Below are 26,967 nucleotides of genomic sequence, written 5' to 3'. Positions count from 1 at the left end.
CAAAAATAGTACTGTAATCCCGGTCAAAATTCTGTAGTCCCCTACCCCTCTCCCTGACTGGGGTTGCCAGATATGCAGCCAAATCCAGCTTGATCAACTGGGCTACTCCAAGGAACTTCAAACTTCCACTGCCTCTAGCTTTAAACTTGCGAATTATGCTCCCAACTTGCTAAAACACCAAAATTGTGTGGGGGTTGAATTGTGTGGGGGTTGAATAATAATATATGGCTGTCTCCATATATGTCAGATTGCCATGATGACAGCCCTGCTAATGTTGGAACCCATTTCCTCGGTGTATCAGCATATTGAGAACAAAATAGACACTGACACTACCCATATCCACATAGGTTTTATATGTTGAAAATGTATTTTGCCCTGTTAGTTCGAATACACATCGACATACAGGCTATCCGGCATCTATTTCCACCTTTAGTCTATATGTCGATGTATCATTGACCGGGCTAGCATGCTAAGCATTACATTAGGAGCTAAGCACCATCACACTAAGCATTCTTTGCACGAACATGCTAGCTTTGTTAGACAAGATCATAGACTGTAGTGGACAAAATAGTTTACATATGAAATGTCCATTTCTATTTATTACAAGTAATAAGAAAACGTAAATGCCTTACATACCTACCAAGGAGGAAATGAGCAAGTTTGGCGTCCGATGAAAAAATCTTCTCCGCCTTTAATCGTCTCCATCTTTCAAGGGCATCCCTGATACAAATCCTCGTTTTGTTCCTGGCTTTGTCATGAATAAGTTGAGAATTGTAACAACGCATTTTAGATATACTAAGGTATGACGTGTGTAGTAACTTTACCAGTGGCAGTAGCCAGACGAAGAAGGCGGTGCGTAACCGGCAACCTGGATGTAACACACTCACAGACTTTCTAATTAATCAAATGGTGGAGGGCGGAGCCTCAAAATGAAATGAAAACATTAACAAGTTTTCGGGGCTGTTAATCTGATTTTGAAATGCGCCTACTGTTACCAGTTATAGAGGTATTCGAAAAGAACATGATTTATTAATGCTTTTCGACATATCGGAGCCATTTAATGACTTGACATGAAATTATTACATATGGCTCCTTTAAGTCATAAAGAAGTTTCTCAAGCGCAAAAATTATGACAAAAGTGGTCGAGCTGTAGTTTCACTTGCGCTTTTGTTTTATTGACGGTGGAATTAAAAATATTTATCATAAATTGTATTTCTTTATTTTAGCACAACATAATTTAACATTTATTTTTCATTTATGAGTCCCTTCTTAGGCAGTACATTTCACAAATACCTATTTATGAAATCAGCCTGACCTAAGCCTATGGTTTATGTTTTAAATAAAGAAACAATTTTTGTAATTAACAAATTGTTTCATACTATTTGACGAGGTTGTATATTGGTAGTACGTTAGATATACTTGTTGAATCAATTAAAATCAAGAGTAAGATTACTAATTCAGTGTAAACATTTGAGTGGCCCCAGGGTCCCTGTGTAGTGGAATAGGTGGACCCTGAAGGTCAAAGTTTCAGAATCCCTGGATTAATGCTCTTCTCAATTTATTTCAATTAATCCTCTTTGCATTTTCTAAAACCTAAGGCCATGTCTACACTAAGTCGTTTAACCCCTTAAACAAATGATTATTTAGCCGTAAGCCCCGTTTCAGCCACTCTAAACCAGCGTTTAAGGTCCCCCTCCTCAGACAAATTTTTACATGGGTAAGTCAGCCGTGTGTTTCTTAAATCCCTGGCTCATAGCTTTGTATAGATTCAGTGATCATTTACAAACTGAGTTCGGAGAGGAAGTGACTTCAGAAAGTCCGCGCCCCACACAGGAAGTGACATCAGAAAGATTGCGCCACAGCCAGCTTTATAACAAAGATGGAGGCGAGTCATCCAGACATGCCTCGGTTTCTCCTTGTATATATACAGCTGCTTTTGGAAATCACAAATCAATACCTTTAATAGGGACGGCGTGGCGCAGTTGGAGAGTGGTCGTACCCAACCCGAGCGTCCCTGGTTCAATTCTCACCTAGTACCAACCTCGTCACGTCCGTTGTGTCCTGAGCAAGACACTTCACCCTTGCTCCTGATGGGTGCTGGTTGGCGCCTTGCACGGCAGCTCCCTCCATCAGTGTGTGAATGTGTGTGTGAATGGGTAAATGTGGAAGTAGTGTCAAAGCGCTTTGAGTACCTTGAAGGTAGAAAAGCGCTATACAAGTACAACCCATTTATTATTTATTTATAATAGAAGGCAACGGGCAAGTGCAGCTATTTTGGATACTACACATCTCGGACGGCAAGAGAACTTTCAAACTTTTGAACAGTCAGCTGTGATTCTACTTACCGGTAAACTTGGTCCCTTCCTACCGTGGATGTGATCGTTACAAGCAGTGTGTGACTACGAATATTGCTTTATGGATGTGAGTGTGAAATGGCCAGGCAGTGTGCATGATGCCCGCATCTTCGCTAACTCCGCCATTAGCGTGCAGCTGAAAGATGGAACCATCAGCCTCGTGTTCCTAACAGTTTATTGCTTTGTCTACTTTCTCATGTCAATTAAAGATTTGATTAATTCATGATGGCTCAGGTGTGATTTAGTGCAAAGGGGCTCCACAGCACACTGGATTCTAGTTATTGAAATACCACAACACTGGATATTGTTCAAAGGAGATACATTTACATTTAAAAACTTGCAAACAAATGTAAAATGCAGAGCAAACTATTTACAATTTAGCTCTTTTAAATAGGCCTGAATAGGGTCTCAGTGAGTTGTCTTCACCTTTTCAGGTCCCCTGTGGTCCTTTTCACCTCTTGCCACACGGTGTTTGCTCTACTTAGCTCTTTGTCAACACCCCTCCTCCGGGACAGGCGGGACTTTCCCTTCCTTCTCTTCCCTCAAGATATCAAATACAGGGCAGCTAAGGTGATGGATGTCGGAGATTTCAGAAGAGTGTGGTCAATCCATCGTCACTTCCTTCTTCTGATTGTAATTTTGACCAGCTTCTGACCTTTTTTGACAAGCAGTTCCTGGATACCAATTTTCTTAGGCTATCAAATTCCCAAAATGTAGCGGAGTCTTGAGTTAATTAAAGTCTGGAGGTTCTTGATGTTGAGGTGTGTCAGACCTCAAGTTCTGCAGCCGTATAGTATGACTGATTTCTCGTTGGATTCAAGGATACGTTATGTAGATTTGGTGGAGATGTTCCTGGACCTGCAGACTGGGTTTAACTGGGCAAACACAGCCTTGACCTTCCCTATATATGCCTCCACATCCTTGTGTGCCTGTCCATCATTGCTGATCACACTTCCAAGATCGGTGAAGTCATTCACTCTCCAGCTCTACTCCTCTGCAGCACACTAGTCTGACTTCCCCATCTGTTTTCACCTGCATCTCTTGTTTTTGATGTATTTATTGTCAGTCCAACCCATCTTGAGTTGTGTTCTAGTTTACGCATTTTCTCTCATCTGGTTGAGGCTATGGCTCAGGAGGGGAAAAGTCATCAATCAATGTCCATTGCATCCCTGTCCTGCCTTATTTGGTGCAGTCTCCCTCATTACCCATTGTGGAGAGGCGGAGCCGACGGTCTGACAGAGAGGCAGGGAACGCTGGAGCCCTGCCCAAGATGGAGGCGGGGATGGCGAGCGAGCGGCGATGCGGGGCGTGCTGGGAGCAACGCCACAAACGAGATCAGGTGTGTGGATCGCGCACCTGTACACAATTAATGTATCTCCTCTCGCTGTATAAAAGGGTAGGAGGAGAGAATGGGGCTGGTGATGGTGCGGAGCTAGAGCAGCCCAAACAGGGAAGGAACGAGAGAGAGAGACGACAACACGAGCAGCAGCGCGTGCAACCCGGAAAAGAGCAAGAGGCAGACGCAGACAACGGGGAAGGCTGAAAAGCAACACGCAAAAGACTTTTGTTTATTGAAACATAAAGAAGTCTACACCTGCTCAGAGGCATGTCTTTCCTTGGTGGTCCCTGGAACCCGCAAGACGGCACGAGTCTTTCACACCCATCAAGTGCGGTGGTGAAAAGAAGCGGGCTCTGCTAGTTAACAATAATTGATCACATATAAATATTACCTGAGGTGTATTCGCATCTGGAGTAATGTCCCCCCAGCCTTAAGCGCCGATCTACATTTCTGCCAGTGGGTGCTCGGTGTGTGTGTATTAGTGTTGTCCCGATACCAATATTTTGGTACCCGTACCAAAAGTGTTCAGTACTTTTCTAAATAAAGGGGACCACAAGAAATGTCATTGTTGGCTTTATTTTAACAAACAAAATATTATGGTACATTAAACATATGTTTGTTATTGCAATTTTGTCCTTAAATAAAATAGTAAACATACAAGACGACTTGTCTTTTAGTAGTAAGTAAACAAACAAAGGCTCCTAATTTAGCTGCTGACGTATGCAGTAACATATTGTCATTTATCATTTTATTATTTTGTCAAAATTATTAAGGACAAGTGGTAGAAAATGAATTATTAATCTACTTGTTCATTTACTGTTAATATCTACTTACTTTCTCTTTAAACATGTTCTATTTACACTTCTGTTAAAATGTAAAAATCAGTTATTCTTCTGTTGTTTGATACTTTACATTAGTTTTGGATGATACCACAAATTTTGGTGTCAATATGATACCAAGTAGTTACATTGGACATATTCAAAGTCCTCATGTGTCATGGGACATATTTTCTGAGTTTTTAAACATAATATAAAAGTAAAAAAAAAAAGAAACAAGATTTTGTGACGTTAAAAATATCGATGCAATCATAGTAGTATCGACTAGATACACTATTGTACGTGGTATCATTACAGTGGATGTTAGGCGTAGATCCACCAATGGTGTGTGTTTATATTGTAGCGTGCCGGAAGAGTTGGTGCTGCAGGAAATTCTGTGAATTTGTTGTGTAGTGTTTATGTTGTGTTGCGGTGCAAATATTCTTCCAAAATGTGTTTGTCGTTGTTTAGTGTGCTTTTACTATATGGCACATGTTTATGGTAAATGGGTTGTACTTGTATAGCGCTTTTCTACCGCTTTTTAAGGAGCCCAAAGCGCTTTGACGGTATTTCCACATTCGCCCATTCACACACTGATGGGGGGAGCTGCCATGCAAGGCGCTCACCAGGACCCATCAGGAGCAAGGGTGAAGTGTCTTGCCCAAGGACACAACGGGCGTGACTAGCATGGTAGAAGGTGGGGATTGAACCAGTAACCCTCAGATTGCTGGCACATCCACTCTGCCAACTTTTCCACAGTGTTGGCATTGTTCATACTGCCACCCTTAGTGTGACATGTACAGCTGTTGAGTAAGTATGGTTTATTATTCACTCAGGTGCAGTTTGCTTAAAGTCTAGATCAGTGGTCCCCAACCATTTTGTTGCTGCGAACCGGTCAACGCTTGATAATTTGTCCCGCGGCCCGGCGGAGGGGGGGATCCTTTTTTTTTTTTATGTCATGAAAAAGGTAGGTTTTTCGGGTTGGTGCACTAATTGTAAGTGTATCTTGTGTTTCTTATGTTGATTTAATTAAAAAAAATTATAATAATTAAAAAAAATATATATATATTCTCAAATGGGGGTACGCGTACCCCTGGGAGTACTTGAAGGTATGCCAAAGGGTACGTGAGATTTTTTTTTAAATATTTTAAAAATAGCAACAATTCAAAAATCCTTTATAAATATATTTATTGAATAATACTCCAAAAAAAGATCAATGTAAGTTCATAAAAAATGAAATGCAACAAAGCAATATTCAGTGTTGACAGCTAGATTTTTTTGTGGACATGTTCCATAAATATTGATGTTAATGATTTCTTTTTTTGTGAAGAAATGTTTAGAATGAAGTTGATGAATCCAGATGGATCTCTATTACAATCCCCAAAGAGGGCACTTTAAGTTGATGATTACTTTTATGTGGAGAAATCTTTATTTATAATTGAATCACTTGTTTATTTTCCAACAAGTTTTTAGTTATTTTTACATCTTTTTTCCAAATATTTCAAGAAAGACTACTACAAATTAGCAATATTTTGCCCTGTTATACAATTTAATAAAACAGAAACTGATGACATAGTGTTGTATTTTACTTCTTTATCACTTTTTTTCCAACCAAATATGCTTTGCTCTGATTAGGGGGTACTCAAATTAAAAAAAAATTTCACAGGGGGTACATCACTGAAAAAAGGTTGAGAACCACTGTTGTAGATGATTGTGTCATCAGTTCATCACCAGACTCTATGAACTCTTGGTTAAGGTTTGTTAATTTTAGACTGTATGATTTGTTACTTTATAATTATGTAAAATGGACCAAACACGTCACAATATTCCACAACAAGAATGATTTTTCAAGAATTACTTTAACAATTGAAAGTTTCCCAATAGCGGCAGCACTCATGCACCACCAAGCTGTGACGCAACCACCACCACCACAGCCGTGTGTCAGCAACACAATTTATCTTGCCACTCACTGGTTTTACCATCTATTTACTGAATAATGGCTCTGTGTTAAGATAGTACATCTGTTGTAACGATGTGTCACTTCATTTCTGTTAGTTTTTTGTGTTTTTGTATTTACTTCCGGTTCAGTGCTCTTATTTTGTTGTATTTCCTGTTTTTATTCACGGAGCACTATTTTTCTCTTTTCGTTGATTGGCAGCGGTTCACACCTGCTGTCAATCACACTAGTGTCTATTTATGTTTCACTCGAGCACTCCTCAGTGCTCGATGATAATATTATGTTGAGAACGTCTATCTGCACGACTGCTTTATGTTTGCTTTTGTTATTTTCTTTGGTGTATTAAATTCATCTTACCTCCACGCAACTCTCCTGGATTCTTGCATACTCGGGGACACACAACTGCAGCCATGCGACATCCCAACAGTATCATCGAGCCAGAAGAAAGTGTCCTCGCGAGAATCCCTGTCGGCAATCCTCAGCCGACGTTCTGGACCGCACAATTCCTGGAGGACTTGAAGGCCAGGTTTGTGCGGTCCCAGCCAACAGATGCGGACCCTCTCCCCGCGGCAACGCCACCGGCTTCGGCTCTCCGACCGGCGCGTCCCCCGCCGCCATCTTTCCTCTCGGCTCGACGGCTGACTACGGCTCTCCGACCAGCACGTCCGCCACTTCCTGCATGCCTCGCGGCTCCCGCGGCAACGCTACCGGCTACGGCTCACCGACCGGCGCGTCCTCCGCCGCCATCCTTCCTCTCGGCAACGCTGCCGGCTACGTCTCACCGACCGGCGCGCCCACCTCCTCCTTCACGTCTCGCGGCTCCTGCGGCTCCGTCGCCTACTGCGGCTCTCCGACCGGCACGTCCGCCGCCGCCATCCTTCCCGTCGTCTGCTGAGCTGCTTCTCCCTGCTCCTACGCAGCTTCCAGCGGCTGCTCCCCGGCTGCTCTTTCTGCCAGCTCCCGCTCTCTTTTTTGGATCGCCGAGAGCTCCAGTGGAGCCCACAGTGAGGTCACTTTTGTCCTCCTGCTGGGACTCGGCGCGGGACGTGTCTTCGTCCCTCTTCCTGGCCTCCTCCCGCCCGTCCCTGGTTTTCGCACCGGGGGACGCCGACGAGCAGGCATGTCTTCCCGCAAGTGTGGACGGTTTCTGGCAGCCGCCTAGTGGAGGGGGGCCCACAATACACTGCGGTGCAGCCAGGCACACACTGCTGTCATCTTCGCAAGCGTCTCCTTCCACGGAGACATCTACGTGCCTGGCGGGCTTTCGCACAGCCCCAACGCCGGCTCCACGCCTAGCCCCTACGCCGGCTCCACGCCTAGCCCCTACGCCGGCTCCACGCCGAGCCCCAACGCCGGCTCCACGCCGAGCCCCAACGCCGGCTCCACGCCGAGCCCCAACGCCGGCTCCACGCCGAGCCCCAACGCCGCCAAGAGCAGCACCACGCCGGGCTTCGTCACCGCCGGCATCCGCTATTCCTCGGCCAGCATTTGCTGCTCCTCGCCCGGCGTCATCTGCCGCTTTCACGCCGCCGATGACGTCTGCCGCTTTCACGCCGCCGATGACGTCTGCCGCTTTCACGCCGCCGATGACGTCTGCCGCTTTCACGCCGCCGATGACGTCTGCCGCTTTCACGCCGCCGATGACGTCTGCCGCTTTCACGCCGCCGATGACGTCTGCCGCTTTCACGCCGCCGATGACATCTGCCACTTCCACGCCGTTGATGACGCCTGCGGTTTCCACGCCGCCGGTTACGTCTTCTGCTTCCCGGCCTGCTTCAGCGCGCCCGCTTCTACGTCGGCCGTGGATGTGGCCGTGCCCTGCGCACTCTCCTCTTTTTCGGCCAGTGATTTGGCCGTTCCCTGGCCGCCCGCCTCGCCAGTTCCAGCGGCGCTCTACGCGGCGCCGCCACCTGACTTTCCCTCGCTGGCTGCGGGGACACGAGGTTTGGCAACCCTCCACCAAATCCTCCCTCCACCCTCCCTTACATTTTGGACTTTTTTCCATTTTTTTTTCTTTCCCAGGGAACATCTGGTATCTGTTCCTTGAGGGGGAGGTCCTGTAACGATGTGTCACTTCATTTCTGTTAGTTTTTTGTGTTTTTGTATTTACTTCCGGTTCAGTGCTCTTATTTTGTTGTATTTCCTGTTTTTATTCACGGAGCACTATTTTTCTCTTTTCGTTGATTGGCAGCGGTTCACACCTGCTGTCAATCACACTAGTGTCTATTTATGTTTCACTCGAGCACTCCTCAGTGCTCGATGATAATATTATGTTGAGAACGTCTATCTGCACGACTGCTTTATGTTTGCTTTTGTTATTTTCTTTGGTGTATTAAATTCATCTTACCTCCACGCAACTCTCCTGGATTCTTGCATACTCGGGGACACACAACTGCAGCCATGCGACATCCCAACATCTGTACTTCTAAAGCCATGTTTATTTTCCAAAGTACAAAAGTGTTTTCCCCTGAGAGAATATAATGTAAAAGCATGCTAGAATGTAAGGGGTTGTATTTACTTTGGTGAGACGCTGGGAAGTCAAAACATCTGACACACTTTTAATTTGTATAGTACTTTATTATTACTGCAGTACTTCAACAATGCATTACTTTGGACCGATATAAAGTATACCACGGACAGAAAGAGCACACAACATCAGACATAGACAAGTGGAATAGATGTTTGTCTGACACGATAAAGATCACATCAGCCATCTCACATTTCATTCTAATGCAGGGTTTGTATCAGTGTAACACATTATGAGCAGCCAGCATTCTCCCACTTAGCAGATACAAGTTTAATAGTGTTTGTACTACAAACATACACACACAAACACAGACACTTACAGAAGGGCAGCTTTGCTGAGATTGTCAGCAATGATCAAAAAGGAATGTCATGTTTTCTTAAAGTTTAGCATAGATCCTCCTGAGAATCAGCGTCCACTCCAGTGGACAGTGTTTGAATTTAAGCATATTTTTATGTGTTTTTGGACTAAATTAACTAAAAAGATCAATACTATCATTAGTATTATTTGCCACTATGTGAGACCAAACCAATCAGAGCGTGACGTTTAGTATCGTGGCCAGTGAAGGACTCCGCATAAGACAGCTTTACTCTTGGGATGGTACCAAAGCCTAGTCTGGTACCTATTCACATACAATCAATACTTAAAGGCCTACTAAAACCCACTTCTACCCACCACGCAGTCTGATAGTTTGTATATCAATGATGAAATATTAACATTGCAACACATGCCAATACGGCCTTTTTAGTTTACTAAATTGCAATTTTAAATTTCCCGGGATTTTCGTCTTGAAAACGTCGTGTCATGATGACGTGTACGCAAGATGTCACAGGTTTTTAGGAAGTATGAGCGCTGCACACACACACAGCTAAAAGTCGTCTGCTTTAACGGCATAATTACACAGTATTTTGGACATCTGTGTTGCTGAATCTTTTGCAATTTGTTCAATTAAGTAAGAGGTCTAAGTAGAATGATGGAGTTGGGAAGCTTTAGCCTTTAGCCACACAAACACACGGTGATTCCTTGTTTAAAATTCCTGGGGGTGAAACTTTACTATGGATCAGAGCGCGGTCAAGCGAACATGGATCCCGACTACATGTCAACCAGCAGGTTTCGGTGAGAAAATTGTGGTTAAAAAGTCGCTTCTTACCGGAGAAAAGCTGAGCTTGTGCCGTCCATAGCTGCCATCAACTCCCCTGAGACATTGGCGTCCAGACACCCGTGGACACACCACTCTGACTATCAGGTACTATTAAACTCACTAAAACACTAGCAACACCACAGAAAGATAAGGGATTTCCCAGAATTATCCTAGTAAATGTGTCTAAAAACATCGGAATCCGTCCAAATGCAATCGCGTTTTTTTTCTTTTCTATTCTGTCGCTATCAATATCCTCAAACACGAATCTTTCATCCTCGCTCGAATTAATGGGGAAATTGTCGTTTTCTCGGTCCGAATAGCACTTTTTGTTGGAGGCTCCTATTATAAACAATGTGAATATGTGAGGAGCCATCAAACATGTGATGTCATCGTCTGCGACTTCCCGTAGAAGCAGGGCTTTTCTCTTAGCACCGAAAGTTGCAAACTTTATCGTGGATGTTCTCTACTAAATGTTTTCAGCAAAAATATAGCAATATCGCGAAATGATCAAGTATGACACATAGAATGGACCTGCTATCGCCGTTTAAATAAGAAAATCTCATTTCAGTAGGCCTTTAAAAGTTGTATGTGACGTCACGTCTGGTGGCCTAGCACTCGGCTCAAGCACTTGGTCGGGAAACAAGCCCTCAGAGCATACTCCGATGGACAGCCTTCGTTACAATTTTCCATGCCAGCAATGCAAAAAGAAGGCGCTTAAAAGGCATACACGGCTCCACTTTTTAAAATGCGCTTGCTTGATGCTAATTCACATTGACTATACCATAGACATTAGCGATTTTACATGGCGATTTTAACACCAAACAGCTGGTGCAGTGTATTACTCAACAAAAGGAAAGACTGGTCTATTCAGCTTAACGGCAAAGACTACTTCCTGACTAAGGCAACACTTTGTAGTCAAAACACAACTGCCATCTAACGTATGCGTGCAAATTTGACTAATACTTGCGCTCGCACAACTCAGTGTTGAATAGAATTTTTTTTTTTAAAAACTGTTAACATTTATTCACACATTTGAACACACACAAAAGTACTGGTATCGATTCAAATATGGAAAATACACAGCCCCAATTGCTATATTAGATTAAAAGAGTGTAAAAGGGACCTAGTGGGCTCCCATAATGTTAGAGTTAGTATTGGTACTTCCTCCTCTGCTGCTGCTCACTGCTCCCCTCACCTCCCAGGGGGGGATCAGGGGTAATGGGTCAAATGCAGAGAATAATTTTGCCACAGTTAGTGTGTGTGTGATAATCATGGGTACTTTAACTTTAACTCATGTTTACTTAATCTTCTTTGCTCTTTGCTCTATTCACCACTGCACTCTTATTTTGTTAGCCTCGCAAATATTAGTTATTTAAGAACTTGTCTACATTTTCATCGTTAATATACAGAACAAAGAGCACAGACTACCAACGCAAATTCCTTGTGTGTTGAACGTACTTGGTCAATAAAGCATATTCTGATCATCTGATTTACTGTAGAAGGGCATAAACAGGTTTTTTTATACTTTGGCTATGAAAATATCCAATTTATTATGTAAAGTTCTGCTCACTACGACCATGTTCCGGACCAATATAGCAATATACGAGGGTTTACTCTACTCCTTCGTCAGAGTTCCGCATTTTAGAATAAACACAGCTCAAAAACACAAATGTCCACTGTAGAGGACGCTGGCACTCAGGAGGATATGGACAAAAGTATTGGGACACGGGGCCACACAGGAAGTGAACACCAAGGACGTTACGCAAGACAAGAACATGTTCATACACACATGCAGTATATGCATGTTTTGCATTTTTAATTTTCTTTGGCTTAAATGTAGCATAGATTGAATATCCGGCACTGCTCACCGCATAATTGTGGCAGTTGACAGTCGAGCGGAGGTCTGAAGTGAACAACAGTATTTTCCTCCAGAGAAAAAAAACACAGTGTTGAGCTCATCTCCTTCAAGTGACCCCTTAAATATTCGATGTGCTATTCTTGCCAAGCGTCTATTTACCGCGTACAAGCAGAATCTCTAGCCTTAGCCACAAGATCGCTTTGCATTCCAGGCATTAAATCAGTGTTAAAGACACTCCGCAGTAGTATCGCTACAAATACCATGCTTCTATTGGCTATAATGATAATAAAAACTGAGGTTTGGAATTCACACCTGGTTATTTACATTTTTCCAGTCTTGACATCCTAATATTGAATTCAGCAGAGGCACAATTTTTTACATAAGGTTTCTCTATTGTGATAAAGTGAGAGCAGTAATTAGCATTCAAAGATTTAAATCAAGCTAAGCAGCAAGCTACAAAAGGAGCCTTAGGGGCCGCATTCACAGATAAAAAGGTAAAACAATGACGGAATTAAGATGTAATGTTATGAGGGGTATGTTTTAGAATGGAATAAAAAGCACGGGTCTCAATTGCTGCCCGCGAGACGTTATTACGCAGCCCGCGCTTTGATATGACAATTTAATGTTGGTGCGGCCCGCGAGTTTAATATGAACGGCGCTTGACAGCGTCATACTTGCCAACTTCCCCAATTTTACTGGGAAACCCCTGGATTTCAGGGCACCAATTCTCTCGAAGCCCCTGTCAATTTTTACCAGATCAACAATATTCAGGGATTGCCATAATGGCACAGCCTTTAGCGCCCCCTACATTCTGAACTGACAGCGTGCAAGCCCAGTTGTATGTTGCATCTGGCCATGTGAGATGCACGTGTGTTTGCAAGACATACTTGGTCAACAGCTACACACGTCACACTGAGGGTGGCCGTAAAAAAACTTTTAACAATGTTACAAATATGTGCCAGACTGTGAACCCACACAAAACAAGAATGACAAACACATTTCAGGAGAACATCCGCATTGTAACACAACATAAACAACAGAACAATTACCCAGAATCCCATGCAGACCTCACTCTTCTGGGCTGAAATATACACACCCCTGCTACCACCAACTCCACCCTCCCTACTTGCGTCGGTTGAGGTGTTGTATATTGTAGCCCTGCAAGGTGTTCTGGGTATTTGTTCTCTTGTGTTTAAATTGTGTTAGGGTGCGGAAATTCTCCCAAAAATGGTTTGTCATTCTTGTTTGGTGTGGGTTCACAGTGTGGCGCATATTTGTAACAGTGTTAACGTTTTTTATACGGCCACCACCAGTGTGACCTGTATGGCTGTTGAACAAGTACGTCTTGCAGCCACCGACGTCATTCTGCACAAGTCTCACACAACATGTTACAGAGCCGGCACATTGATTGTGTGATATAAAAGCGTGCACGATGACATGTAGTGGAGCAGTAGTCTTCTTTTGGGGGTGCACGGACCCCTGGAGGTACTTGAAGGTAAGCCAAGGGACAAGTGAGATTTATTAAAAACATTCTAAAAAACAGCAGCAATTCATAAATCCTTTATACATATGTTTATTGAATAATACTTCAATGAAGTATGAATGTAAGTTCATAAACTGTGGAAAAATAATACAACAATCTAACATTCAGTGTTGACAGCTAGACTTTTTGTGGACATGTTCCATAAATATTGATGTTAAATTGTTATTTTTTTGTGAAGAAATGTTTAGAAGTAGGTAATCCAGATGGATCTCTATTACAATCCCCAAAGAGGGCACTTTAAGTTGATGATTACCTCTGTGTAGAAATCTTTATTTATAATTGAATCAAGTTTTTATTTTTCAACAACTTTTTTAGTTATTTTTATATCTTTTTTTTCAAATAGTTCAGTACCACTACAAATGAGCAATATTTTGCACTGTTGTACAATTTAATAAATCCAAAACTGATGACATAGTGCTGTATTTTACTTCTCTATCTCTTTTTTTCAACTAAAAATGCTTTGCTCTGATTAGGGGTTACTTGAATTAAAAAACTGATCATAGGAGGTACATCACTGAAAAAAGGTTGAGAACCACTGTTGTAGAGGACGTTAAAGGCAGTGCAGACACGGCAGCCTTTAATAATGTCGGCCGGGTGAAAATTGGGAAAAATTCAGGAGAATGGTTGTCGGGAGGAGCACTGAAATTCAGGAGTCTCCCGGAAAAATCATGAGGATTGGCAAATATGTTGCAAGGGCGGGAAAGCCATTCATAGAAGGTGAATTCATTAAAAAGTGCATGTTAGTTTTTTTAAGAAATCTTTCCTTAGAAGAAAGGTTTTGGTCAGAATTTGGATGTATACTGTGAATGTGAGTGTGAATGTTGTCTGTCTATCTGTGTTGGCCCTGCGATGAGGTTGCGACTTGTCCAGGGTGTACCCCGCCTTCCGCCCGACTGTTGCTGAGATACGCGCCAGCGCCCCCCGCGACCCCAAAAGGGAATAAGCGGTAGAAAATGGATGGATACTTTTCTTGCGGCCCAGCCTCACTCGGTTTCTGCATCCAGTGGCCCCCAGGTAAATGGAGTTTGAGATACATGGAATAAAGTCTATTTTAATTGTCAGGGCATTAAATTGATTAATTAAGACCGGTCTAGTCTGAGAGCACGATGCTGGATCCCCTCCGGAAAAAGGATAAATACTTTGGATCAGTCACCATCCTGCAGACTCGAGCTGTTTTATCTGTGTCTGACAGCCTGAATTGGTGAAGCCTGCTCACACGAGAGCCCAAACGTCTTTTAAGACAATCTGAACGGTCCAGGTGGAAAATGGTGTACAACAATCCTGGTAAAATTTGGTTGATAACCGAATCGGATAAAAAACGGCATCTTACGAAGTGTGTGTCACGCAACTCGTGCCTTTGAAAATCTTTGTATTGCAAAACCACTTTGCCCATTGAAATGAATTGAAATCAATTTAATCAGTGTGTGGCCACCTCACTAAAAGAAAACTGCACTTTTTTGGAATTTTGTCCATCATTCACAATCCTTATGTTCCTTTTTTGTGCCTTCTAAAGGGTGAAGTGAAGTGAATTATATTTATATAGCGCTTTTTCTCTAGTGACTCAAAGTGCTTTACAGAGTGAAACCCAATACCTAATTTTTACATTTAAACCAGTGTGGGTGGCACTGGGAGCAGGTGGGTAAAGTGGCTTGCCCAAGGACACAACGGCAGTGACTAGGGTGGCTGAAGCGGGGATTGAACCTGCAACCCTCAAGTTGCTGGCACAGCCGCTCTACCAACCGAGCTATACCGCCCCACCCAAAGGGTCAAACATTGCCAGTACAACTTTTAGCATTTTCTTGTAATTAGACAATACTTTTGGTATATTAGACAGAATTTTTACCCGACATGTTTCGAGTGTGATCCGCAGTCTTCTTCAGCAGGGTCACCTGACCACTGTGACGTGTTGCCTATCAGCTCTTCTTTCCTTTTTCTGTCGATAAGCTTATCTAATTTATTTACCTGCCGTTCTTTGGTGACGGCAAATTTTTGTTGGGAAATGAGTTTGAGATATGTCTCTATTAACTTGTTTGTGTCGGTATCGTGTTCAGTTGGTAAGTTTTGCTTCAAGTTGTCCATTTCCGCTTATGTTTGCTCTGTGATCCTGTTACTCTTGTTCGCTGTGAGCCGTACCTTTTCCTTCATAAGTTCTTTTTGCTAATGATTTTTTCTGCGTTTTTGGTTCTCATATGGTTTTTTATGTAAATGCTTGTTGCCGTGATGTCCTCGTCTCTACATCGGAGGTGCATGGTTTTCTCAAGTCTCTCCAAGCGGCGGAGGGATTTAACATATCCGTACCCAAGTCTTTCATTAAGTTGCTTAAAAAGGTTCATTATGTCTTAATATTCATATATTTTTCAAATTTTCTTGAAATCAGTAGGGGTGTAACGGTACACAAAAATTTCGGTTCGGTACGTACCCTGGTTCAGAGGTCCCGGTTCGGTTCATTTTCGGTTAAGTAAGAAAACAACAAAATAAAAATTTTTGGCTTATTTATTTACCAACTTTGCAAAATCTTCCACCGAAAATATTTTTCTTAGTGGAATGTTTGATGTGAAGTAATGGGAACTTTGGATAGGTAAATAATTCATAATAACATTGATTTTGATTCAATATTATGTTTTGAGCAATGACAGTTTGAAAGAAATAAAACAGCTTGGTTTTATTAGTCAACGTTGCAACTTTTTCTAAATTACATTTAGCCTTTAAGCTTTTTTTATTTGACTTTTGTTTATGTTTTTGTTTATTTTAATAGTATTTTTAGAATGTGCCGTAGGCTTTTAAAACATTAGCTGTGGGCCGCAAATGGCCTCCGGAGCACACTTTTGACACCCCTGCTATAGGTAATAAAAAATTAAATCTGATAAATCTATGGGTAAAAAGCAGAGCCTGGCGACGCATGCGCGTTTATCATAACTCTCTCGCTCTCTCTGTCTCTGCCCCTCCCTCACAAATGCTGCTGCGTGCACAACTTGTTTTGTTTTTAACCCCTTCCTAACCCTGAACGTACATTGAAAATACACGCAACCCTAACTTAAAATGCCGGACATTTGAGGCATTTAAGAAACTCCACCCGGACAGCCCCGCAAAAGAGGACATACCTGGTAAAAAGAGGAGGTATGGTCAGTCTATCGTAGCCCGGTCGCTGCTAGCATGTCGTGTGTTGTGCCCCGGTGTGCATTGTTTACACAATGTGCGGTGCGCTACTTAATATGTCCGTGTGGAAACTCATTCGGTACACCTCCGAACCGAACCAAAACACCCGTACCGAAACGGTTCAATACAAATACACCTAACGTTACACCCCTAGTAATCAGACAATATTTTTAGTATATTAGACAAAATTTTTTACCTGACATGTTTTGACTGTTATCTATAGTCTTCTTCAGAAGGGTCACCTGACCACTGTGACGTGTTGCCTATCAGCTGTTCTTATAGGCGTGGCCAACCAGGCATACCTGTCAAGTCTACCTGGTTGGAAGCAGTAGAAGAGACTCATGTAACTAGCGAGCGAGATTTGCTTCTTGCTAGCGGCCGTAGTGAGACACTGTGTCACAAAGCCAGAAAAGTAGTTCCTCTGTGTTAGCCCCTATAATAAAAATGTTGCTATGGCTGGGTTAATATGCAGGTCACGGCATGTATACAAAACATTGTTGGCGCTTTTTGGATTTTTTTTTTTTTTAGAGCTTTTCATAGGTAAAATAGATGACTCCTCATTACTTGTGTTGTTAGACGCCTTGCGCTAGCAGTTTTTTACTATTTAGAAGGCACAGAAAAGAGAAATACATGTGTTCTTGTTTCATAAGAATTGTGGATGATTTTTTTCCCCAACACCAAATTACAATTATATGGTCACCAGCGGCCTAGTGGTTAGTGTCCACCCTGTGATCGGGAGGTCGTGAGTTCAAACCCCAGGCCCGAGTCATACCAAAGACTATAAAAATGGGACCCATTACCTCCCTGCATGGCACTCAGCCTCAAAGGTTGGAACTGGGGTTTAAATCACCAAAAATAATTCCCGGGCGTGGACACCGCTGCTGCTCACTGCTCCCCTCACCTCCCAGTGATCAAGGGGGATGGGTCAAAAGCAGAGAATAATTTTGCCACACCTGGTGTGTGTGTGTGACAATCATTGGTACTTTAAGTTTAACTTTGAATTACTTCCCAGGGAAGCCCCAATACTACTTACAACAAAGACACATTCATTAAGGTATGTTCAATCTGACATAGATTTCTGAGAACCAGCATGCTCTACAGTAAACATTTAATTGTTTTTGTCTGAGTTACACATTTAAAAAAAATAATAACCTTGTTAACTTGTTATGCAAACAAACCCCCCAAAACACACAAGTTTACTGCAGAGGACGCATGTTCTCATGATGTTACGACACTAATGTTTGTCCAGTTGCTTCTACAGCAATGTTTGACTTGCACTATAATGTTGCTGATTATAATTACTAATTATGTCACTGTTTATAGGTAATGATTATGTTACTATGACGACTGGAAGCTTTGTTCAGGGTTGGGCACTAATGTGCACAAATGTTTCACGTCCTTGCACTTATTTGTGTCCCCTGAGCAAAGATGGCTTCCTGGATGACATTATGGAGGCAAGTCAAAAAACAGCATTTGATGTATTTTCGCTGATGAACCTGTTGTTAAAGGCCTACTGAAACCCACTACTACCCACCACGCAGTCTGATAGTTTATATATCAATGATGAAATATTAACATTGCAACACATGCCAATACGGCCTTTTTAGTTTACTAAATTGCAATTTTAAATTTCCCGCGATGTTTCTTGTTGAAAATGTCGGGGAATGATGACGCGTGCGCGTGACGTCACGGACTGTCAGGAAATATTAGCGTAGCACCATTTGCAGGTAAAAGTGGTCTTTTTTCATCGCGCAATTACACAGTATTCTGGACATTGTGTTTTTTAATCTTTTGCAATTTGTTCAATTAATATTGGAGAAGTCAAAATAGAAAGATGGAGTTGGGAAGCTTTAGCCTTTAGCCACACAAACACACAGTGATTCCTTGTTTAAAATTCCCAGAGGTGAAGCTTTACTATGGATCAGAGAGGTCAAGCGAACATGGTTCCCGACCACTTGTCAACCGGCAGGTTTCGGTGAGAAAATTGTGGTAAAAAGTCGCCTCTTACCGGATATCAGCTGAGCTTGCGCCGTCCATACAGCTGCCGGCGACTTCCCTCAGGGACTGGCGTCAAGACACCCGTGGACAAACCCCTCTGACTATCAGGTACTATTTAATCTCACTAAAACACTAGCAACACAATAGAAAGATAAGGGATTTCCCAGAATTATCCTAGTAAATGTGACTAAAAACATCTGAATCTGTCGCAATGTAATCGCCTTTTTTTTAACTTTATTATTATTTTTTTTTTTTAGTCCTTCGCTATCCATCTCATCATCCACAAATCTTTCATCCTCGCTCAAATTAATGGGAACATTTTCGTTTTCTCGGTCTGAATAACTCTTGCTGCTGGAGGCTCCCATTAAAAACAATGTGAGGACATGAGGAGCCATCACCCTTGTGATGTCAGCGTCTGCGACTTCCGGTAAAGGCAAGGCTTTTTTATCAGCACCAAAAGTTGCGAATTTTATCGTCTATGTTCTCTACTAAATCCTTTCAGCAAAAATTTGGCAATGTCGCAAAATGATCAAGTATGACACATAGAATGGACCTGTTATCCCCGTTTAAATAAGACAATATCATTTCAGTAGGCCTTTAAGCAGTAGTTTGTGCAGACAAAAATTATATTTGATCTTCTGAAGGGTCCTTGACTAAAGTAAAAGTAAAGAAAAAGTTATCCAGATATTATTTATAGAATATTTTTCACGGGAAATCACTTGTCTGACTATGAGTAGATATGAAAAAATTAACAAATTCCCTTAATATTAAAAATACATTTCAGTATATAAAATAGTATTACTTTAAGACAATTATTTAAAATTCAACACAATATTATCATCATGTATATCATCAATTATTTTTTAAAAGTACTGCTACTTTAGACCAGTGCTTCTCAATTATTTTCTGTGTCCTCCCCCCTGTGGAGGAAGAAAATATTTTGCCCTCCCGCACTCTCCACCGCGACTATAAATAGTATAATTTGTCTATACTGTAAAATTGTAATAAGTACGCCTCTGCATAACATTGAATCCTTATTAATATTAAGAAAAGAACACACCGATCTTTTCTCGTCTCCAACAATAGTCCGAGTGATGCCAAACACTACATGCGCTTCGTCATATTTTAGTACGCCAAAAATAAAAAACATTTTCCTGCATTGCACTATGCCCCTCCCCTGGGGGTCCTGCCCCACTATTTTGGAAGGACTGCTTTAGACTAATATGACTCAGGTAAAAATTAAAGTAGTCATCCAAATGATAGATAATAACATACATTTTATGGGAAAAAATGCTTGTATAACTATGAGTAGACAAAAAAAATGTTCACATTATTCTTATAAGAATAAAAAAATGCATCTCAATATTGTAAGAGAAGAGTTATAGAATTATTAGAATTTAAAAAACTACTGGAATGAAATGATTCAAATGTTGCCAAGATGTTATTGTAGTAAATAAAAATAAATAATTGTATGGTTGTTGGAACAAAGTCTTAATTTAATAAAATAAAACATTATTATTACTATATGTGTATTGTTAGAAATGGGTAAAGTAGTCAAACATTTTACCCAAGCCAGAGAGTAATATGACTCAGTGAAAAAGCTAATCAAGCACTGAGTAACTTGCAAGTGACTTCCAAATGTATTTAGTAGCTACATTTTAATAGTACCGTATTTTCCGCACTATAAGGCGCACCTGGAAACCTCAAATTTTCGCAAAAGCTGACAGTGCGCCGTATAATCCGGTGGGCCTTATATTTGGACCAATATTGAGCCACAATAAGCGGTAGAAATGGATGGATGGATGGATATAAGTCTGGCAACAACGGTAAGCAGCTGCCAACTTAATTTTCCCCCCGTAGAAGAAGAAGTGCGCTTCTTCTTCTACGCTTCTTCTTCTTCTACAGCCGCCGACCTTCTTTTCCCCCCGTAGAAGAAGAAGCGCGCGGTGCATGCTGGGATATATGACTGAGGGAGGCGTGCCGTTTCTGTGTTTATTCTGATGTTTAAAGACCCCAAAGTGGCTCCTAATAAGAGACATGCTTACGACGCAGAAATTAAACTCAAGGCGATCAATCACGCAGTAGAACACGGGAATACAGCAGCAGCGAGAGAATTAAACATCAACAAATCAATAGTGCGGAAGTGGAGGAAGCAACAGGGGTGGATTGACCAAAGAACTCCAGCCGCTAGATATTGGTTTCAACAGGGCATTCAAAGCTAGACTGCGAACTGCGTGGGAACAGTGAATGACAGAAGGCGAACACACGTTCACCAAGACAGGGAGACAGCGCCGGACGACCTACGCCACTATCTGCCAGTGAATCCTAAATGCCTGGGCTGATATATCAGTCTCAACTGTGGTCCGAGCTTTCAGGAAGGCAGGAATTGTCACTGAACTGCTAGACAACATTAATGATGACTTCGAAGTTGGATGCCGTATTAGCCGTACTGTTTCATTCGGACACTGACGAAGAAGAATTTGAGGGATTCGTGGATGAGGAATGACTTAACAAAGTGAGCTTTACATGTTTATTTTGTGTTGTGTTGTGACATTAACCTTTGAGCAACGTTGAGTTATTGATATGTTGTTATTGCTTTGCACTATTTCGTTAGCATGCTAATGTTGCACTCACGTTTTGATTTACCGTAACAGTATATTATACATGTTTTACCTTGCTGTTGTTAAAAGATAAACAAAATACCACGTCACTGACTTTGCTTCGGGGAAAATAATAAAACAGCTGTTTATTCATTTTGGGAGTGAACGGAGTTGTCAGAACGCTGGTTTGTAATCTATTAATAAAGTTTGACTGACCTAGCTGACAGTTTTGTTGACATTCCCTTTAGCGCAGCTTCATCTAAAGGATGCATAACGTAACCCCAGCCTCTACTGTAGCATCTATTCTATGCACCTTATAATGCGGTGCTTCTTATATGTGAACAAAGTTTTTGAGTAGGCCATTCATTGAAGGTGCGCCTTATAATCCGGTGCGCTTTATAATCCGGTGCACCTTATAGTGCGGAAAATACGGTACTTAGTTGATGTTTGTGTGTGTGCGTGTGTGTGTGTGTTTGTGTGTGCGTGTGTGTGTGTGTTTGTGTGTGTGTGTGAGAGATATACACTACTACTACAAAAGATGCACATTTTCCAGTCACTTGTGACGTTATAACAGCACTATTGAGAGGTAAAACGTAAACATCTACAATTTACCGCAACGTGTTTTCTCTACTTAGAAGTGGAATAATCTTGTAGGCTGAAATGTTCTACTGACAGATGATATAAATGTTATTTTTCTTACTTTCCTTCGTTTTCATACCCCTAACCCTAACGCACTAATGACCATATCTGGTCACGACCATAGGAAAGAAAGACTTGAAAGTACTTCCGAGTTTTACTTGTGTAGTCATGATAACCTTTGAGAAGATCTCCTGTACTTACTGTTGCTGTTGTTGTACTCATTGTTTGTACAGGAAGTACTTCGTAGACCACCTGTACAGGAAGTACATCTTAGACCACCAATACAGGAAGTACTTCTCAGACCACCATCGGCGTGTCCGAGCTGACCGAGCTGACAGACGTCCTCCTCGTTTCACTCAAGGGGTTCAGCCTGCCGTTCTGCTCCATCAAGTCCTTGGCCAAGTCTCTGCCTCCCTGTTCAGCCGCCGTCTCCGTGTCGGCGAAGGCGATGCTGACGACGAAAGAGCGTAGGCTGCCCGCCGGGTCGTTCTTCTCGGGGTCGTGACCCGGGCAGCACGGCCCCTGACACGGCGTGAGGTAGAGGTAGATGAAAACCATCACGATGCTCACCAAGCAGGCGATGAGCGTGGTGTAGGCAGTCTTCAGATTTTCCATGCCGCCGTCGGCCGTGGCGTTGAAGACCACCACGGTGAAATACAAGGTCTCGTTGAGGACGTCGCTGATGGCGTAGCAGGTGTAGACGCCGGAGTCATCTTCCTTCAGCGGCCCCAGCTGGAGGTTTCCGTCCGGAAGTGTCGAAGCGGTGGCGTTTCCCGGCAGCACCCAGCTCTTTTCCACGTTCCTTTGCTTGGTGTCACAGTCCAGCACCAAGGACTGCTCCAGGTAAGCTTCTCTGTCCATAGTCTTCACCTGGCTGCAGTTCAGGTAGGCTTTGTGTAGGTCCAGCGTGGGCACCTTTTGTTTGGGCGTATCAGCCAGGACACAAGTGTGCTCGCTCTTGAAGTCCACGACGGAGCTGAGACCTTTGAGCTGCCAGCGTGCGACCAGGTGGAACAGATCGCAGCTGCACGGCAGCGGGTTGTCGTGGAAGTACAGACCGTTGGCGACCCAGGCGGGCAGAGCACCAAGCTCCTGAGCCGTCAGCGTTTTGATGCGGTTGGAGGAGACGTCCAGCACCGTGATCTTCGGCAAGCGGGTTCGCTCCTTCACCAGCTCCAAGGGGAATCGTGAGATCTGGTTCTGGCTCAAGTAGATCCTCTGCAGGTTTTCAAGGTCCGAGAAGGCGGAGCGGTCGATTTGCGAGATCAAGTTCCTGTAGAGCAGAAGTACTTCCAGCTTGTTCAGGGGCCCGAAGATCGACTCGTCCAGCTGGCGGAGCTCGTTGGAAGACAAGTCCAGGTAGCGCACCTCGGTCACGTACGCGAACGCCTCTGAGGAGAGAAAGTTGAGGCTGTTGTGGGCAAGCAGCAGAGTGCGGAGGCGGTTCAGTGGGACGGGCGTCCACTCTGCTCGCAGTCGGCCGATGGCGTTGAAGCTGAGGTCCAACACGGAAGTGTACTTTGGAAGCGGGACGGGAACGTAGGTGAGATTGACTCCGGAGCAGCTGATGATGTCGCTGGCACACACGCACTGTTTCCGACAGGCCTGCCGGCCACTGATCAGCTGCCCGCTGACCAGTGGCAGGGAGAGAAACAGAGCGAGGAAGAGCTGAGTCAGCGGATTTTTCTTCATCGTGCCAATGGAGGGGCATCTATAGAGCTGCTGACAAAAAGGGCCAGATTGGTAATGTTTTCTTTTTTTGAATATGTATTTCATATTTAGATAGGCACAATCATTCATTGATAATGGCATGGAAACTGGAGTTGTGACGTGTACGCAAAACGTCACAGGTTTTTAGGAAGTATGAGCGCTGCGCACACACACAGCTAAAAATCGTCTGCTTTAACGGCATAATTACACAGTATTTTGGAGATTTGTGTTGCTGAATATTTTGCAATTTGTTGAATTAATATTGGAGAAGTCAAAGTAGAAAGATGGAGTTGGGAAGCTTTAGCCTTTAGCCACACAAACACACGGTGATTCCTTGTTTAAAATTCCTGGAGGTGAAACTTTACTATGGATCAGAGCGCAGTCAAGTGAACATGGATCCCGACGGAATGTCAACCAGCAGGTTTCGGTGAGAAAATTGTGGTTAAAAAGTCGCTTCTTACCGGGGAAAAGCTGATCTTGTGCCGTCCACAGCTGCCGTCGACTCCCCTGAGACACTGCGCGTCAAGACACCCGTGGACAAACCCCTCTGACTATCAGGTAATATTAAACTCACTAAAACACTAGCAATACAATAGAAAGATAAAGGATTTCCCAGAATTATCCTACTAAATGTGACTAAAAATATCGGAATCTGTCCCAATGCAATCGCTTTTTTGTTTTTAACTTTTTTTTTTTTTCTAGTCCGTCGCTATCAATATCCTCAAACAAAAATCTTTCATCCTCGCTCAAATTAATGGGGAAATTGTCGTTTTCTCGGTCCGAATAGCTGTTTTTGTTGGAGGCTCCCATTAAAATCAATGTGAATATGTGAAGAGCCATCACACGTGTAACGGCATTGTCTGCAACTTCCGGTAGAGGCAGGGCTTTTCTCTTAGCACCGAAAGTTGCAAACTTTATCGTGGATGTTCTCTACTAAATCCTTTCAGCAAAAAAATGGCAATATCGCGAACTGATGAAGTATGACACATAGAATGGACCTGCTATCCCCGTTTAAATAAGAAAATCTCATTTCAGTAGGCCTTAACTTTTTTGTTAATAATAATATAATTAGAGATATATAGAATACGTTTATTATCAATTCTATTTCACTAATATTTAGACATCACTGTACTTTTTGAAATGTTATAAAAGATAAATATCAACTCTATTATGACATTTAGACATGACTCAACTTTTGCTGAATAAAGTGATACGGAATGACAACACAAATATAATCTACTCAATTGGCACAACTAAGAAATAATAGAAAGAATCACTGACAATTTGCACGATCAGTCTCGGAATATTTTCTTACAATACGAACAAGGTCCCAAGCAGAGGATCCACGGGACAAGAAATGAGATTATTACCTTTAGCATCGGCTTCTTGCAGCGTGTATGCGCTGCTTCTCTACTCGTCTTCCTGCCTCCAGTCTCGTGGGAGCCACTCGTGGACCAGCCCGCCCAGCGCGCGTCTTCCTGCTCCATACTGCATCGAGAACATGACGACTACCAAAAGTCAGCGCGCAGCAGCACTATGCAGTTTTTACGGAGCCCGTGAACGCACCATGTGATATCGGCTGCGCTACACGTCACCTCCGTGGGCGATACGGAACATTTAGCTATCCATTCGATACCGAGGGCAAACTGGGTCAGTCTGACGCCGATAGTTCTCATTTCGACATTTTGACAATTATTTACTGACGTGGTCTTTTAACATATTGATCGTGATTGTAAACAGGACCAAAAAAAATCAAGCGTTTTAAAAGAAAATATTTTATCGACCCATTTTAACAACAAATCAAATGTTAATTTTACCTAATGTCTCCTATAAGGCAGCTTATTTTTTTATGCACAATATATTTTCAATGTAATATATTATTTTTGGGGAGACATTTTAAGAAACATTTAAAAAAAAGCCTTTTACTGTATGGCTCGTTCACTGACAACCAAATCAACACAATAATGAACACTATTTTACAAAATTCACCAAAACCATTAAATTACCACTTGAAAAACAAAACCGATATTAGTGAGAACGGAAATAGCTCAATCACATTAAGCGATATCGATCCGAGACTGATACTACCCGTGGTGCCGATATTTAGATTGATTCGCCCAATAGTAAACATATTGTCCAACTCATTGGTTGGAAGTAAGGCTGACCGGTAGGGTGTTGCATGTTTAACACATTGACAATAACAAGCTTTGATTATGAATAGATTGTCTTTTATTGGCAATATTAAACTGCTCCTTTTCCTCAGAGAGAAAGAGAAGAAACCATTGACTCTTAAATCATGTTTGCCCTGACATCTTGCAGGCAATGATGTCTTTCTAATAATGAAGACCTTCCTCCTGGCTGGCCTTATGACTGTAGTCAAGGACAGGCGTTGTGTGTGTGTGTGTGTGTGTGTGTGTGTGTGTGTGTGTGTGTGTGTGTGTGTGTGTGTGTGTGTGTGTGTGTGTGTGTGTGTAATGCGGACATCGCTCTGTTTACACAGTCACCTTTAGGGGACCTCTGATGGTATGGGGACCAAAAAACAGGTCCCCTAAAGGGAAAATCTGGTTCATACAGCATGATTACAACGCCAAAAAAACGGAAATGCTGATTATCAGTCCTGCTAGACACCGACCTCTATTTAATGATACAACTCTAACATTTGACAACCAAACAATTAAACAAGGCGACACGGTAAAGAATCTGGGTATTATCTTTGACCCAACTCTCTCCTTTGAGTCACACATTAAAAGTGTTACTAAAACGGCCTTCTTTCATCTCCGTAATATCGCTAAAATTCGCTCCATTCTGTCCACTAAAGACGCTGAGATCATTATCCATGCGTTTGTTACGTCTCGTCTCGACTACTGTAACGTATTATTTTCGGGTCTCCCCATGTCTAGCATTAAAAGATTACAGTTGGTACAAGAACAAGAAAGTTTGATCACATTACGCCTATACTGGCTCACCTGCACTGGCTTCCTGTGCACTTAAGATGTGACTTTAAGGTTTTACTACTTACGTATAAAATACTACACGGCCTAGCTCCATCCTATCTTGCCGATTGTATTGTACCATATGTCCCGGCAAGAAATCTGCGTTCAAAGGACTCCGGCTTATTAGTGATTCCCAAAGCCCAAAAAAAGTCTGCGGGCTATAGAGCGTTTTCATTTCGGGCTCCAGTACTCTGGAATGCCCTCCCGGCAACAGTTCGAGATGCCACCTCAGTAGAAGCATTTAAGTCTCACCTTAAAACTCATTTGTATACTCTAGCCTTTAAATAGACTCCCTTTTTAGACCAGTTGATCTGCCGTTTCTTTTCTTTTTCTCCTATGT

The 26,967-nt window shown here is 42.6% G+C and overlaps 1 protein-coding gene across 2 annotated transcripts; it reads right to left on the bottom strand.

Moving 5' to 3' along the window:
• Positions 1-9,021: 9,021 nt before the first annotated feature.
• LOC133570075 (amphoterin-induced protein 1-like) lies at positions 9,022-25,140 on the bottom strand. 2 transcript variants are annotated; one of them, XM_061922731.1, is made up of 2 exons: positions 25,005-25,140; positions 9,022-23,646 (listed from the first exon to the last, which is right to left on the bottom strand). In XM_061922731.1, the coding sequence occupies exons 1-2, from the start codon at positions 25,119-25,121 to the stop codon at positions 22,222-22,224; spliced, it is 1,542 nt and encodes a 513-aa protein (XP_061778715.1). In that variant the 5' UTR covers positions 25,122-25,140; the 3' UTR covers positions 9,022-22,221. The 2 variants fall into 2 exon arrangements, with proteins under 2 accessions (XP_061778715.1, XP_061730172.1); XM_061874188.1 differs by having other exon boundaries at positions 9,022-23,643.
• Positions 25,141-26,967: the final 1,827 nt, after the last annotated feature.

The sequence above is a fragment of the Nerophis ophidion genome, linkage group LG16, assembly GCF_033978795.1.
Source record: "Nerophis ophidion isolate RoL-2023_Sa linkage group LG16, RoL_Noph_v1.0, whole genome shotgun sequence".
NCBI classification, from domain to species: Eukaryota; Metazoa; Chordata; class Actinopteri; order Syngnathiformes; family Syngnathidae; genus Nerophis; species Nerophis ophidion.
The sequence above is the reverse complement of the archived record's forward strand: the minus strand, read 5'-3'. Positions and strand labels throughout refer to the sequence as shown.

Bases quoted from the DNA above. Each gene is read 5' to 3' on its own strand.
- LOC133570075 (XM_061922731.1), bottom strand. From the start codon at position 25,121: ATGGAGCAGGAAGACGCGCGCTGGGCGGGCTGGTCCACGAGTGGCTCC. The intron at 23,647-25,004 runs GTAATAATCTCA...CCTTTTTGTCAG, and splicing joins GCAAGAAGCCGATGCTAAAG to CAGCTCTATAGATGCCCCTC.